General features: G+C 40.4%; 1 protein-coding gene across 1 annotated transcript; it reads right to left on the bottom strand.

Annotated features, from left to right (window-relative positions):
- Positions 1-486: 486 nt before the first annotated feature.
- NR0B1 (nuclear receptor subfamily 0 group B member 1) lies at positions 487-5627 on the bottom strand. Its single transcript, XM_028523071.2, has 2 exons — positions 4613-5627; positions 487-1082 (listed from the first exon to the last, which is right to left on the bottom strand). Exons 1-2 carry the CDS (start codon positions 5592-5594, stop codon positions 838-840), a joined length of 1227 nt encoding a protein of 408 aa, XP_028378872.1. The 5' UTR covers positions 5595-5627; the 3' UTR covers positions 487-837.
- Positions 5628-15655: the final 10028 nt, after the last annotated feature.

The following is a 15655-nucleotide window of genomic DNA, read 5'->3' on the forward strand; positions in this document are numbered from 1 at the left end:
AGTTCTACAGATGACATTTAAAGGGGCAGCAGGAGCCAACAACAAAGTCACTTGATGATTTCATGCAATGCTTGTTCAATGTGACAGTTACCTCTATAATATATCTAAAAGGTAAGATATAATTGGGGGTTTATAATGATGTTGAGCCTTCTGGAACTATAGAATGTAAGTTTCCTGTTGACCTTTATCCACTGTGTGCAGAAAAATCCCAAACTAAAACTCTGAAAAACTCCTACTTCACTGTCAGGTGCCTCTATGATTGCAGACTGCCACTTGACTCTACTTGGTACAAAGACAGACTTCCATGCAGATGTTGGAAGTGGAAATGAAAGCAGAGACAAGTTGACCCTCACTGGCACTGGCATGTCATAATATTAAATGCCATAATGCCATCTACAAAGGTAACTTAATTTTTGTTTATGTTGACTAGGTTTTAAAGTATTTTTTGGAGTCTTAAACCCTGATGAAACCTTTTGCAATCAAGTTAATGGTTCACACCTTAACATTTATTAAAACAATGTTACAAATTTGATTTTACCAGGTTCAGTGGAGAGTCACTAAACTTATGAAAATAGCTCACTAGTGTAGTACCCTGTTCATTCTTTAAAGATGTACAGAGACATGTTACCTGTTGCAAATGTTTTCCTTCACAGTCAACTATTATGAAACAGGGGATTTTCTAATTGTCTGTAACTAAAGTTTTTCTTTAACTGAATACAAAAATACTATGCATGTAAAAATACTAAGAAAGTTTATTTTATGCTATTTACACTCTTCTACACACAGCTCCTTATCATTCTTCATGGCGAACTGCATTTCTGTGACCCACAGATGCCTTTATAAATTCGTGCAAAGCATCTCCAGCATCATATCATCCATGCTGACCGCGCCGATGATGGGCCTGAAGAACAGTTCAGCAATGGCAGAGGCACTGATGAATCGAAGCTCAAAAAGGATACTATTCAGTGCAGCAACTCTGGCATGGAACCCCCTGTGCATCATCCTGGTATGTTCGCCAAGGATCTGCTGAGTTCCCCACTGAAGTCCCTGAACGTACTTCACACACTGCAGACCTGGCAGATCTGGAGGAGAAAACAAGAGAAAAATCTCTTCATTATTTACAGCTCACTCACAGAGTCCTTTGCTAGCTTTTTTATTTATTTAAAAGTTCTTTTTCTTTTATTGATTCTAGAGAGAGGGGAAGGGAGGAAGAAAGAAGGGAACAGAAACATCAATCAGTTGCCTCTCTCACACACCCCAACTGGGACTGAACCTGCAACCCAGGCACGTGCCCTGACTGGGAATCGAACTAATGACCTTTTGGTTTACAGGATGATGCCCAACCAACTGAACCACACCAGCCAGGGCCTTTGCTAGCTTTTTAAATATATCATTCATGCCCCTTCCCAAATTAAACAAGAGCTCAAGCTTCCTGGTGAAAAGGGCTTTCTAGAGCAAATATAAATGCCAAACCAGGTCTAAATTTTCAGAAGCAATGCTTTCAAGAATGAAACATTATATTATTATTCTTATTTATTACCCACTATGTTTGTATCCTCACACTTAAAAACTGCTGGCCCTGAGCCAACAAATGTACACTTAATTCAATGTGACCGTAGAATGTAGTTTAATGAATTATTGTTCCTGTTCATTATCTGTGCAAATCTGAAGAAAGTAAAATTATTTCAAGAAGTGAGCACTTTACCATTTACCTATGGGAAGCAGGCCATTGTACAATGACAACAAATTCTGCCAGTTACAAATATTTTATCATCCTCCCTTGAGTTTTCCAGCATTATAATAATTATCCAGTCAATGGTGGTAAACTTCAGACATAAACTGTGGCTCACTGTCTTGTTTTATGTAACTATTTGCCTATAGACTGATTTTAGTCTTGAGTCCCATAATAATTTAAAAGATAACACCAGTCACTTAGCTCATTGTACCATGATTTCTGTATTGGAGAAGGTGGAGGAAAAAGAGTAACTCTAATGAGTGCACCAAAGGGCTCTTTTTAAAAATTACTTTAAAATAAGAGGTCTTTGAAAGTACTGCTTTACAGCCATTAAAAGGTTAAAAAGCCAACATGAAAACATCATGGATTGCAACATGGTTCAAAAGTAACTTTTTCAAATAGAGAATACATGGCCTTCTTGCAGTCCAGTGTGAAACCCAAGTAAAACTGAGTGAAATACAATGCAGGAAAGATGAAGTGCCTATAAATTTAAGAAGGTAGTAAGAGGAAGCTGCTTTTTTAAAGTCCTTTGATCCTCCATGATATTACTGTAAAGTTCTTCAACTTGTATTTAATTAATCACCAATTTTTTCATTCTGTTTAAGTGATGTCAATGATGATTGCAATCATTTTCCTTCTTTTTTTCTACAAAATGCAACAGAGATGTATTTCAAAAGCACCATGCTAATCCTCACAGAGTAGCAGAACCAGTGTTCTTTAAAAAATCATAATGTCAATAAATGAGCCATTCCTATTATAGGCAAATACAAAATTTGATAAATAAATTGAAAGCAAAAAAAGCAGCATCTCTAATCCATATTCCAATTCTGATTACCCCAGTCCACACATTAACATCCCCTGCCACCTACACCTCATTATCCAGGCTTGGGACCCAAGTTTATTGAGTTTGAATTTCACTGATGATGGTAACAAGAGGTCTGTGTGAAACTCCACAGCAACATAAAGCTCCTCTAGGTCATATTCAGGTTCATTAAATCTTTATCATGTGAACTCTACATTACTTTTGTCTGCTTCCATACCATACCTCCCCTTTCACCATCTCATCCCCCCTCTAAAATGGCTTTTCCCCCCCCAAAGAAGGCTTGCCTTCAAAGTAAATTCAGAGAAGAAAGAAAGGTGGATAGATGGACTCCACAGTAAAAACACATGTTAAACATAAAGATCAAAGGATCCAAAAAGATAAACAGCAAAGAAAGTACACACACTTAACAGGCTTCACTTTTCCTCCCAATACAGATGCATTTGTGTTTTAAATATACTCAGCTGATTGGGAGGATTCTGAAAAGTAGAGCAAGAATAAGGGAGATTGTGTGTGTGTGTATGTGTATGTGTGTGTGTGTGTGTGTGTGTGTGTGGAAAGTGTGCAAAACAACAAAATGGGGTGAAGGAAAGGAGGGAAACTAGTGAAATGTAAACTTCTAGAAACTGGCCCGTCTTATCTTTGTGTCCCAGCAGAACAAGGCGCATGATAGATGTTTAATAACACAGGCTGAAGGAAAGCATAAACTATTTCCCAATGATCTTAGGAACCACCTGGGGCACTTGAATGCAGGTTTGCAGACCCTGGACCAGAACTACTTAATCAGAATCTGTAGGGGTGGGGCCTAAAGAGACTTTAAACAAGCCCCGCCCCCCACCCAGCCCCAATGTTTCTAATGCACAGTCAAGTTTGGAAGACAGTGATGTAATCAAAATGTTACCTACAATGATCATTGGGATGAGCTGGCATTTCTAGGTCCTGAAATATATTTGACTTGAAAATAAATTATTTTCTGACTAAATACTGCTCTATAGCCCTTCAAAGATGCTAGGCAGGAAGTAAGGACATGACCTGAGACTCCTGGTGTCAGGAAAAAAATGTCATGAAAACTATCCCTATGCAAGCTGCCTGGAAACTTCCTGCCCACTGTGGCCCTTTTGGAAGGGCTCTGATTGAAGATGACTTTAGTAGTAGGACATACTTGAGACTAGGTTCTAGGCTGTCCATGGAGATGGTCTCCCATGATTTGGTTGCACTGTGAGGAGGACAGTGTCTAGTGCCCAAAAGACATTGGGTCCAGGAGAGAGGAGGCCCATGCTCCACAACTCACTGGCCATTCACTTTGCAGTAAGGTCCCTTAGGACTAGGCTACCTAATTTGCGAATGGGACAGAGGACAAAGGAACTTGATTAGGAGGTCTCTAAGGTCTTTTCAAGCTCTAATATACAGTGCTCCTGCTCACAGTCCCTAGTGTGTCATTTCCCTGCCCCATTGCTAGCCTGATATTCACAGACATTTGAAGGATGACACAGTACAGCTGCTTAGGACCATAAAAATGACCGTTCAGAGAAAGACCATGAAACACTAAGTCGTGTCCTGCCTGACAGTGTCCCCAGGGCATGGTCTCCCTATGGGTCCTTCAGAAATGTCTCATTTCTTTCCAGCCTTACTAGAGGCCCTCCAACAGAAAGATTCTAGTAAGTTTCAGAGCCAGGTTCAGAAAGAGAAGTTGCAGACTTTGAAGTAAACACAAACTTTTTTTACTGCTATGCTACTAGATGTGAAAAACCAGAGGAGGTGGAATACCCATGCCCCTCGAAGGCACAGACTTTTGAGTAGTAACAGAAAGTTACAGAGAGATAAGTACAAACTTCAACAAAGTATGCCCCTCCTCTAGGATGTGTTTCTGGCAGCAGCCCACCCACAAGAGGTGGTTTCTGGAGCTCCCCCAACTGTGCTGAGTTAGTAGCCATTCTTCACTTTTGCCCAGACACTCCCCTGACCACTGAACGCTCTTCAGTGCCTGAGTCCTAGTAGACACTGCGGAATCCCCTATTGAGCAGAGAAAACCCAGAGCCAGAGGCCAGGGCCCTTACCTGGGGTAAAGAGCACGATCCCCTTGAGGTAGGCGTACTCCTTGGAACTGATGCCCAGGCTCCAGCACTTGGCAAGGAAGCTCTTAATAGCTTGGACTTCGGTGGCTGAAGGCAAACGCCTGGCCTCTGTTGGTGGCACCAAGTGTTGCTGCAGCGTAGGGAGAGGCGGCGGCTCCTCGCCGGCAGTCTCCCGCCGCCTGGTGGTGAGGATACTCTGCAGTGGACTGGGCTCCGAAGTCTCCATGGTCTCGAAGCTCACGCGATCCTGGGCCAGCTCCAGCATGAGTAGTGGCGCCCAGCCGCTGCGCACCAGCACCAGCTGCTGGTCCAGGGGCAGAACCTGGAAACAGGGTAAGAACTTGACAAAGCGCATCGTCTTCAACAGGCTTGCTGAAGCTGCCTCGCAGGCCACCTGTGGACTCTTGAGGGTCACTCGCCGCTGTGCGCCACTCGAGGGGTTCCACCAGGGGGCCCCCAGCAGCACTCCCGGCCGAACCGCGTGCATTTGTTTTGAGCTTGTGGGCATGTTGTTGAAGATGCTGCTGCCCCGCCGTGGGTGGTTTTCACCGCAAAAGCAGCAGCGGTATATGAGCGCCGTAGCCCGCCTGCCCAGCATCTCCTCTCTGCCCACCGGCGGCTCCGAGCCGCAGGAGCAGCCCCAGCACGCCCCCGCCAGCCGTGCCTTGGGTGCCTTGGAAGCTTCTTGCGTTTGTTTTGCGCTCGTGAGCATGTGGTAGAGAATGCTGCCTTGCCTTGGGTGATCTTCACCGCACAAACAGCAGCGGTACAGGACCGCCACTGGCCGCCTACTTGGCAGCCCCTCTCTGCCCAATGGGGGCTCCACGCCACAAGAGCAGCCCAGGCACGCGCCCCTCAGCCGCACCTTGGGCTCCGCTGCTTCTGACGCCTCGGGCTTTTGCTTAGCGCTCATGAGCATGTTGTAGAGGATGCTGCCCGGCCACTGATTGTCCTCACCCGCCATGACCGCGGTGCCCGCAGCCCGGCTCTGTCCAGGGGCCGGCGCCTGGGATCTATTTATACTGAGTGCGCACGCACGCGCGTCGTCTGTCTCCGCCTGGGCAAGGGCGTGGAGGGGGGCGCGGCGCTGCACAGCCGTGTGTTTGGTGGTGACTTCGGAGGTTCAAACGGGGCAGATGCGCCTTAAAGGCTGGAAGTGGAAGAGAAACGGAGGCATGAGAACTCCTGGACACTTCCCTTTTTCCTTTCATTACACCCTTCCCTGCTTCTGGAAGACCAGAGCAGAGCCCAAGGAACAGGTATTTGGGGCACTGTTCCAACTCTCTCCAATTCCGGGCATCTAATTTGCTCCCTTTATTGGGAGGGCAGGGTTGCCTAAAAGGGGAAAATTTTCTATGCCATCTTTGCAAACTTTCACTGAATGATCAAACTTTACATGACTTGTATTTTGTATTTGGATAGAAAAGTCTCATTTTCAGGACCTTGAAAAATACAGACCATGGGAGCTTGGTAGAAATGGCCAACCACAGGCCCCAACCAGAACTTTTAACTCTGAATCTTCATTTTAACGAGGTTCCCAGGAGATTTGCATGCACCTTAAATTAGGGAAAGCACTAGTTTAAGGATGCTGTCATAAACATTTTTGATTGATTCAATTAATACTTATGAGCACCCACTGTCTTAGATGCTGTGTTAGAGAGCTGGGGGCAGAAATCAGGATGTCAAAGTGGCTAATATTTAGGGATATAATAATCAGAAGGGGCTAAAGTTTCAGTGAAAACTTTGAATTCTTCTAGATGTATTATGTTGGGCAGCTGTGTAATTCACATTTCTTCCCCCACTCTCTCTAAGTGAATAATGAGAAACACAGGTTTCAGGAACCATGGATCCTTTGGTCCTCATTTGCCTCCTTCTTTGAGTTCCATACAAGTGTTGAAATCAGTGGATTTCTCCATATTACTACCTGCCCCTTCTGTAACTAGCTGATTGTTTCAACCCGTTAGGTAACATCAAAATCACAATCCTTTAGTCCTCAAATTCCTCATCTTTCTTTTTTAAGATTATTTATTTATTTAGCTTTAGGCAGAAGGGAAGGGGAGAAAGAGAGAGAAACATCAATGTGTCATTGCCTCTGGTATGCCCCCAGCTGGGGACCTGGCCCGCAACCCAGGCATGTGCCCTGACTGGGAATTGAACCAGTGACCCTTTGGTTCACAGGCCAGCACTCAACCCATTGAGCCACACCAGCCAGGGTGAATTCCTTATCTTTAAAATGGGATGTTTATTTAGTGATCTCTTAGGTTCAGGACTGAAGACATAGAGCAGTAAAGGGGACTGCGGTATACCTCTGGTATAGGATCCTCTTTCTCTTTTTTCAGTTTCTCTTAAAACATGGAATTCTGAGCTTAGGAGGAAAACCTAGGAGACACATATTTTGCATTCAACCCAAAAATTTATTCTGCCTGTAAGAGGTCCTATAACATAGTGGTTAAATCTCTAACAGTGATGCCAGATTGCTTCCATTTTAATTCTGTCCCTGACACTTTGTAGCTCCCTGGCCTTGAAAAATATATTAGTTTCCTATTGCTGATGTAACAAATTACCACAAATTTAGTGACTTAAGCAACAAATTTATTGTGTTACAGTTCTGGAGGACAGAGCTCTGAAATCAGTTTCACTGGACTAAAATCAAGGTGATATTTCTTCCAAAAGCTCTAGGGGATAATCTATTCTCTTGCCTCTTCCAGCTTCTATAACATGCCTGCATTCCTTGGCTCCTAGCCACATCACTCAGACTCTGCTTTTATCTTCTTTCTGACTCTTTTAAGGATTTTTATAATTTCATTGGGTAAACACACATAGATAATCTAGAATAATCTCTTCATCTCGAATTTTTTCAATCACATCTGCAAAGTCCCTTTTACCACATAAGATAACGCATTCACAGGTCCTGAGGATTAGGACTTGGACATTTTGGGGGCTAGGGCATTATTTAGCCTTTCACAGGAAAGTTACTGTACCTCAGTTTCCTTATTTGTCAAACATGGACAATAATCTCTGTGAGGTTATCCTTGTATTGTGTTAATTTATGTAATGAATATTTTCTTGGTACGAAACTATTGGATGTATCAACCATTATACTCCCCTTCCTTTTTTAATAATGTGGAATGATTTCAGGTTTAGGATGTGATACTATACATCAGCACCACCATTATTCTATCTCTCTTAAGGAAACCCACACTCACCCTCCACCCAGAAGCTGTCTCATTTTCTTCTGCATGTCCACATTTCTTGGCCTAGACTCAAAACACTGGATGGGTTACCTGGCCCCCAACAGTAATGTATATTCAAAATGTTATCTCTTGCCCATTTCGTCATTTGCCATGTCTTTCATTCAAGCTACTATTTTGAGTATGGTTAATGTTGCTTCTACAGTCTTCCTGCTTGATGAAGCCACTAACCACCCTAGCTGAAAACCCAGCTGGCCTCAGTCCTACCTTAACTTGCCAGTGCTAGTTACTTTTAACTATGTTACCCCACGTTATTTTCTTCCTAACACTTATCAGAATCTGATATGATTTATTTATTTATTTATTTGATGCTTGTTGGTTGTCACCCCCCACTAGTATAAAAGTCCCTTGAGGCAAGGAATAAGTCATTCTGTATCCCAGCAACTAGAACAATGTCTGGTATGCAGTAGATACTCAAAAATATATTTGTTGGCCACCCATATCTTTACATAAAGAAGAGAAGGCTACAGTTTGTAATCTATAGACACAGAGAACAGCCATTCCCACACAACTATCATTGCAGTGAATCTGAAGGGAGAAGTTAGCAGGACCCACTGAACTCAGAGCTTTCTGGAAACTTTTTTTTTGACACTCGGAGTGCTTCATGCATTGTGGTAAAGTAGCAAGAAGGACCTAGTTAACAGTCAGAAGACATGACTTTGAATTTGGGCTCTTTCACTCTAAAGATCTATATTATATTGAATAACTTGTTTCATTCAGCTTTCACACTTGTGAAATGGGGAAAAATAATATACACCAATATAATCTGTACACCCTAAGCCCTTTCAAAGGTTGTTTTTTTCTCTCAATATATTTCTTTATTAAACATTTGCTGACCTCATAATTACATTGAGAATATAGAGCAACTTAAGTTTACACTCATTTACTTTCTAATGATTTAACATAATATTAGCCCTTACAGCTATGGAATCAGAAAAAATGCTATAAATTATTGTAATATGTGTACCCTAAACCTGTATAATTCAAGGATTTTTCTAAATCTCTTTCATCTTATAACTGTATTTTTTAAAGTCCTAGTAACTTAAACTCATTTTTTGTGACTTTAATCATTCATACCTCACACTTATTAGATGCCTTTGACTTAAACTTTCAGACATTGTCTCAAACTGAAACTTCAATACAGTGTTGAGAACCATGCACTTGTGATATATTGGTTATAATTTAAACTTCCCAGGAGCAGAGTCTTCTGATTTTTTTTTACTTGTGGCTTGTTTGTTTGTTTATTTGTTTGTTTGAAGTTGTGATCCTCTATTTGCTACTCTGAAGGACTTTCTAGGTTCTTTGGATTGACTATTTCTAAGAAGAGATTGCCTGCTTGTCCTTCACAAGTATTCATCTTTGGGAACGTCAAAAGAAAACTGACTTCATCTTTACACTTTCCACTTTTTCCCCTGAATGAATAGTTCCTGAGAAACAAAATCATCTAACCACATCAGTAATGCCAACTTACAGGTTGCTACAGTGAAGATGTAACCTTCCAAGGCAGGCACAGGCCTCTTCATTTGAATTGTTCTCTGTCCTTAGACCACTGTGACAGCTAGACAAAAGGGCACTCATCAACTGCACCTGTCATGTGCCAAGTTTGTCCACAACTACAATTTGGGTATTTACACTGAGTCATTGTTTGATGACCTTGGTCAGTTGGACACCTGCTCTTCAGAGTCCATTATCTGTTCCAACTCAGGATGGGAGTAAAGCTGCTCTGCCTGCCTGCATGCAACCTTCAAATTCAAAGCAATGCCATTTTCACTAAAGGATGTAGGCATGAAGTACAGGTGGGGATAAAGTCAGGTAAAATTATAAAATTGAACTTTGCACAGCAAGCTGCTCTTGACCTGGGAAGTCTCTATGATCTGAAACCTGATATGAATTTTTAATCCAGGCTGAAAAAGAGCTAGAATGCCTCAGAATTCAGCTCCTTCCATAAACAGGTGACAGGGAGTAACACTAGAGTTTTCCTGGTTTTCAAGGTAAATATCGGGTAAACACTATTGTAGAAGAATAGTGGCTGATAAAATCCAAGAGATAGCCTTCCTCCTTTTCCTTTCCAAGACCCAGATGTCTAAAGCTCTTTTCTTGTGGATGAATTAATAGGCTTTAGTTGCTGACTCATGAAACCCCTGAAGACAATCTAGTCATCATTATTTATTTCCTTTTGAATAAGCAACAAAGAAGGCCTTAGGGGTCACATTGGTGCTGAACTGGAATAATGACTCTCATGGCCACAGTAATTCACAAATTTTCTAAAATCAACTTTCCAAATCACTCAAACAACAACCCCATTCAAGGAAAAATGTTCACCAAACCAATTTGTTTTACTGCATCTCTCAATTTTGAGTCCATTTCAATGCCACATGTTGATCAAACTGTCTAATTAATAAATGTAATTGACCGGTGAAAAAATGATTGTCCCATTGGTTGACAAGATACTAAAACTGATTTGACTGGTCACTTTGAAAATCACTGCTCCCTTGGTCCACATAACTATGTCCCCTAATGGTGATGGTAATGTTAGTTATAGATTCCCATTGTATCAAAGTCTGAAACTGTTATAATATCTCCCTCCCAGGAACTTGCTTTCTTTTCCCACCCAACTTCTCTTATAACATATTTCCAACAATCATTATACCTAGAGTGCCTTGTATATTGCCTGAATTATTAAAGACACTCAAAAACAACTGTTAATAAAACAGTGAGTGAAAGGTTTCTTCCACTTTACTAGGTTGCCCAACTGTTGCTCCTCCTTTCCCATGACTGTGTGTGTTTTAACAATCTTGCCAGCCCTGGTGGAAAGACCCTAAGTCCTTTCTGCTAGTTTGATAATCTCAAAAAAATGAGAGCAAATATTTTATCTGTGTTTACTTCACAAGGTTATCAACTATATGGAATGCTTAATCATGCCTCACAGTTGTGCATTATTACAGTTAGATAGCAATTTCTTTAAAGTGGAAGCATCAGACTTTGTGATGTGATGTATTGCCCAAGTAAATCAAGTTTGTGCACTTGAAATTCTCTTCCTCTCCCTCTCTCTCTCTCTCTCTCTCTCTCTCTCTCTCTCTCTCTCTCTTTCTCTCTCTCTCTCTCTCTCTCTCTCTCTCTCTCTCTCTCTCTTTCTCTCTCTCTCTCTCTCTCTCTCTCTCTCTCTCTCTCTCTCTCTCTCTCTCTATATATATATATATATATTTCAAGGCTCTATATGTATATAGTGCACTTGAAATAAGGGATCCTACAGTTGAAAATAAATCACTCAAGTTTGGAGTTAAATATGCTTAACATTAGTAGTGCCATGAACCTAATTGCTTTCCCTAAGCTCACAATAACAAACATATGAAGAACAAAAAACTAGGTGAATGGATGTATGTGAATTTCTTTACAATGGAACCAAACACTGGAGATGCAGAAAATCAAAATTTTATTTTCAAACTGATGTTTTTCCATGATGGGTGTTTTGCCATGATTATTAAGAAGCAGCTGTCTTAGCTTGAGTTCTCAGAAGCAGGGCACTGCACAGGATTGTGTGCACATTCCAGGAAGATGACCCCAGGAAGCAGTAGTGAGAATACAGGAAAAGTGAAATTGGGAATGAGGGAAGGCCAATATCAAGGTGAATTGCTGAGGTCACTGTTGTGAGAAATAGAGGTCACTCCTCCAGGGCTTCCCAGAATTGCCCATCAAAGGAGGTGGCAGCAGTATTTATCCATTAGTTTCCATCTCCCAAGGGTGAATATTTCCCCCAATATCTATGGTGTTACAAAGCATAGTTCTTATTTTAAAAGACACTGACCTCATGGAACTGTGTACCCACTTGTTTGGAATCAAAGGTATGGGCAAGAAGATACAAAGCAGGAAATCTGAGAGGGACAGATTATCCTGGTCTAGCTGTCCTGAGATCAATCCAGTTGATAAGGGAATTGATTGAGGTGAGAAAATAATGACCACAGCACTCTTTTGCTGAGCTTGCTCATCTTTAAAAACCATGTTACCATAATGTCCCAGGCCATTTAATTCTTTAGATAAGTAAGGCTTGAGTGGAGGGGGCCAGCAAGAACATTCACCCAGAATTGAATAATATTTGTCCTGACTCAGTCTTTATTCAACAGTGTTACCAGTCACTGTTACAGAGTGGAAAAACAAAAGCAAAAATTTTACTGTTTATCAGTAAAACAACCATCTTTCACCAACTATCTACAACTTTTTTTTTTTGCAAAAGTAAGAGTTGTAGTATTACATGTATCTTTTGGGTATTTCTAAATACTGACATTATTCACAAATTTTTAATATTTGATCGATCTATTCAAACAAGTTTTAGCAAAACCAGAAACTTCACATAGGCCTCCTCTTCAGACTTGAGGTATGGCAGGATCCGGTAGTCTAACTACATTTCTAGAACCTGTTTCTTGAAGTCTTCTTACATCTCATTCCAATGTGAGTTATCCTTGATTCATATCCTGCAAGCAACCCAGTAGCCAATTTTATCAATTCCACCTTCAAAATGTATCTCAGATCTAACACTTTCCCATCACTATCATCACTATATCATGGCTGAAACCACCATCCTGTCGAACCTCAACTCCTGCAACAACCTCTTCACTGGCTGTAGTTCTCCAAATAAAGAGTAATGCTTAAAGATGTGAGCTTGTATGGCTTTTCATCACACTTAGAAAAATGCAGTGGTGTAGGCCCTTACTCTTAGAATACTACAGGATCTGGCTCTGGCTCTTTCTAACACCTATCCCTCACTCTGTTCCAGCCACATGGCCTTCTTGATATTCCTCAAACCTGAAACCTCCCTCATCCTGATTGTTGCACCTCTTCCTGCAGATAATCACATGGTTCATTCTTTTAACTTTGATTTAGCTTTGCTCAAATGTCATGTCCTCAGAAAGGCCCTCCCTGTCTGACTTCCCTACCTAAAACAAAACCTCTGCATTCTTTACCCTGCTTGCCTGCTTATCATTATATATCTACATGTATATTTATTAGATGATTTGTTTCTTGTTTGCCTCTCCTGTGAAAATACACAGTCTATGAGAGTGCTGACTGAGACATTCCTGCTATGTGCCTAGCACCAGGAATAGTGCCTAGAACATGGTATAAGTGATGAGTAATATGGAGTGGTTATTCTCCAGGGCTCCTGAACCTGACTGCCTGTGTGGAATTTCATTTTCATTCTCCTATTGACTGAGCAAGCTACTCTATGGATGTTTCCTTAATGAATTACCTGAACAAGTAACTGTCCAGCAACCACTCCCACTTTTCATGCCTCCTCTTTACCAGGTGGAAAATGCCAACCTTCTCAGTAGCTTTTCCCTGTGTGTTTTCTGGGTCATGATTTCCCCTGCCCTAGTTTATCTATCAGTGTAACTATATCTCCCTTCCATCTTCCAAAAGTCTATACAAATCTCCATTCCCATGGATTGTTTCCTTCTCAAAGCTGTAATCAATTTATCCTGTCTGTACCATTTACTGTGTCATTTCAATAGGATTCTGTGAGGAGAGGTAAATGTTTGTGTTCTGCCTGATACCTCGAGCCACAAGCTCCTGGTTCACAATTTAGTAAACATGAAACTGTTAGGACTCTGTGGTGTGTGTATGTGTGTGTGTATTTTCTTTAGAATTTGTATAATGTGAGAAAGTATTCCAAGGGACTTAGCCCAAAATGATCTGGAGCCCACAGTTTTCAAGATGGTGGAATTTGGTTCACAGGCCACTAAAGTAAAACTGTCCAGTGCCATTTCTATGACATCCCTCCAGCTGAAGTCTGATGGATGGAAGCAAAAGATGCCATTAGAGACCAGACCCTTAAGTAACCTTGCAGCAGCATTTGAAATGGGCATTGCACATATAAGAACACACACAAATAAGAAATAAAACATTTCATAACAATTCTGCTAAAACTACAAGTACTGTAAATAAAATATAACTTGCCATTTCTCCTGTATCTAGAACTGTATGTATAAGAAAGGTTCTAACAACCTTTCTGCATTCATCTCTCAAATTTTGCCCCATATTATAGATGCCAACACAGATATTAGACATCCCAAAACACATCATGCTTCTTGCTATTTCTTTAAAAATTAAATTCTTCTAAAAATTGCCAGTTAATTTTTTTCAAATTATGTAATTATAACATTACTATAATTTACAATGTTGTTTTAGGATCAGAAAATGATTTAACTGTTAGATAATTGCAAGCTAGTATATTAAATTAAATATTTGTGGATGAAACTGCTAAGTCTGACAAGCTTGGGGGAGGCCTGCGTGATAGCCTTGCAAACTTGTGAACCTAAAGTAATCACATAGGATGGTGTGAACTTGCCAACTAAAAGTAGGTCATGGCAGGCAGTAATGTCCTAGGCTGGAACCTTCCCTGACAAAAGTTCATCTTTACCTTAATTGAGCCTATTGGGGTTTTTTTTTGCATCTATAACATACATTTAGAATGTCAAATTTTGTTTTTCTGGATCCCTCAAAGCACAGGCACCATGGGGAGCACTCTGCACCATGGATCCCACAAATCCCCTCATTGTTATTGTTACCATGTTAATTGTTGATTGCTAACTATCCCATACCACCTATGTAAAAGAAGTATGTGACTATCATTTTATTTTCTATTCAATCCAAGGGGCCCCCCTACTTTGCTTTCTCTGGCCTCCCTAATCTACCAACAATAGATTTCATGTAATACAACCTAATTATGCCTCCTCTTTTGATTATAATGTATAAAATAAGGTACAAAACTGCCATTTTCTGGAGAAATTTCTCAATCTATTCAGGTTTTGCTCCCCAGCAATTGTCATCAGTTTGGCTCAAATAAACTGATAAAAATTATTTAAAAAATAAAATAAATAAAAGTAAATTCTTTTTACACCTCTATACTTTTGAATATGGTATTTGTTTCTAGAATGTCCTTTTGTTTTTTCAAAAAATATTTGAACCTTTACATAGATTCCCAAATTCAAATTCAGTGTCATTTTCTACATAAAGCATTCCTAAAACCCCTTAAATAGGGTTTGTCCCTCTTTCTTCAATGTAATCATATGTCCTATGTGTACTTTCCATATGTCCTATGAGCTTTCAACATATTGTTTATAATTATTTTGATGTACTTATTTCCCTATTATAAAATGAGGTTCTTGAGGATGTAAATAATGTCTCATTCATTTTTGTAGTCAGTATCTTCTTCATATTGGGATCTATATAAGTCAATTTGGGTTAGTTATGCTATATAACAATTAACCCCCCCAAACCTTGATGGTCTATAACAGCAAAGGTGTGTTTCTTGCTTATGTTATCATGGGTAGGGTGTGGCCCTGTTTCATGCTATCTTCATTCCAAGGCCCAGGTTGATAGAGCAAATTCCATTTGGAACATCACTGGCTTTCTAACAAATAGAAAAGAAATAAGGTAATTCATGAGATTATACACTTTCTGGGTATCTCCCCCCCAAATTAGAACATTATTCATAAAGGTATATGAACCTCTATGTTCACTGAACAATTATTCACAGTGGGCAAAACATGCACACAATGAAAGTGTCCTTTGGTAGATGATTGAATAAAGAAGTTGTGGTACATATATATAACAGAATACTACTCAGCCATGATTAAAGATGAAATACTGCCATTTGTGACAACATGGATGAGTCTTGAGAATACTGTGCTAGGCAAAATAAGTTAGAAAAAATCAGGAACCATATGATTTCACTAATATGTGGAATATAAAATAGAAAGTAATAAATAAACAAATAAGA

Source organism: Phyllostomus discolor, chromosome X, assembly GCF_004126475.2.
Source record: "Phyllostomus discolor isolate MPI-MPIP mPhyDis1 chromosome X, mPhyDis1.pri.v3, whole genome shotgun sequence".
In the NCBI taxonomy this organism is placed as follows: Eukaryota; Metazoa; Chordata; class Mammalia; order Chiroptera; family Phyllostomidae; genus Phyllostomus; species Phyllostomus discolor.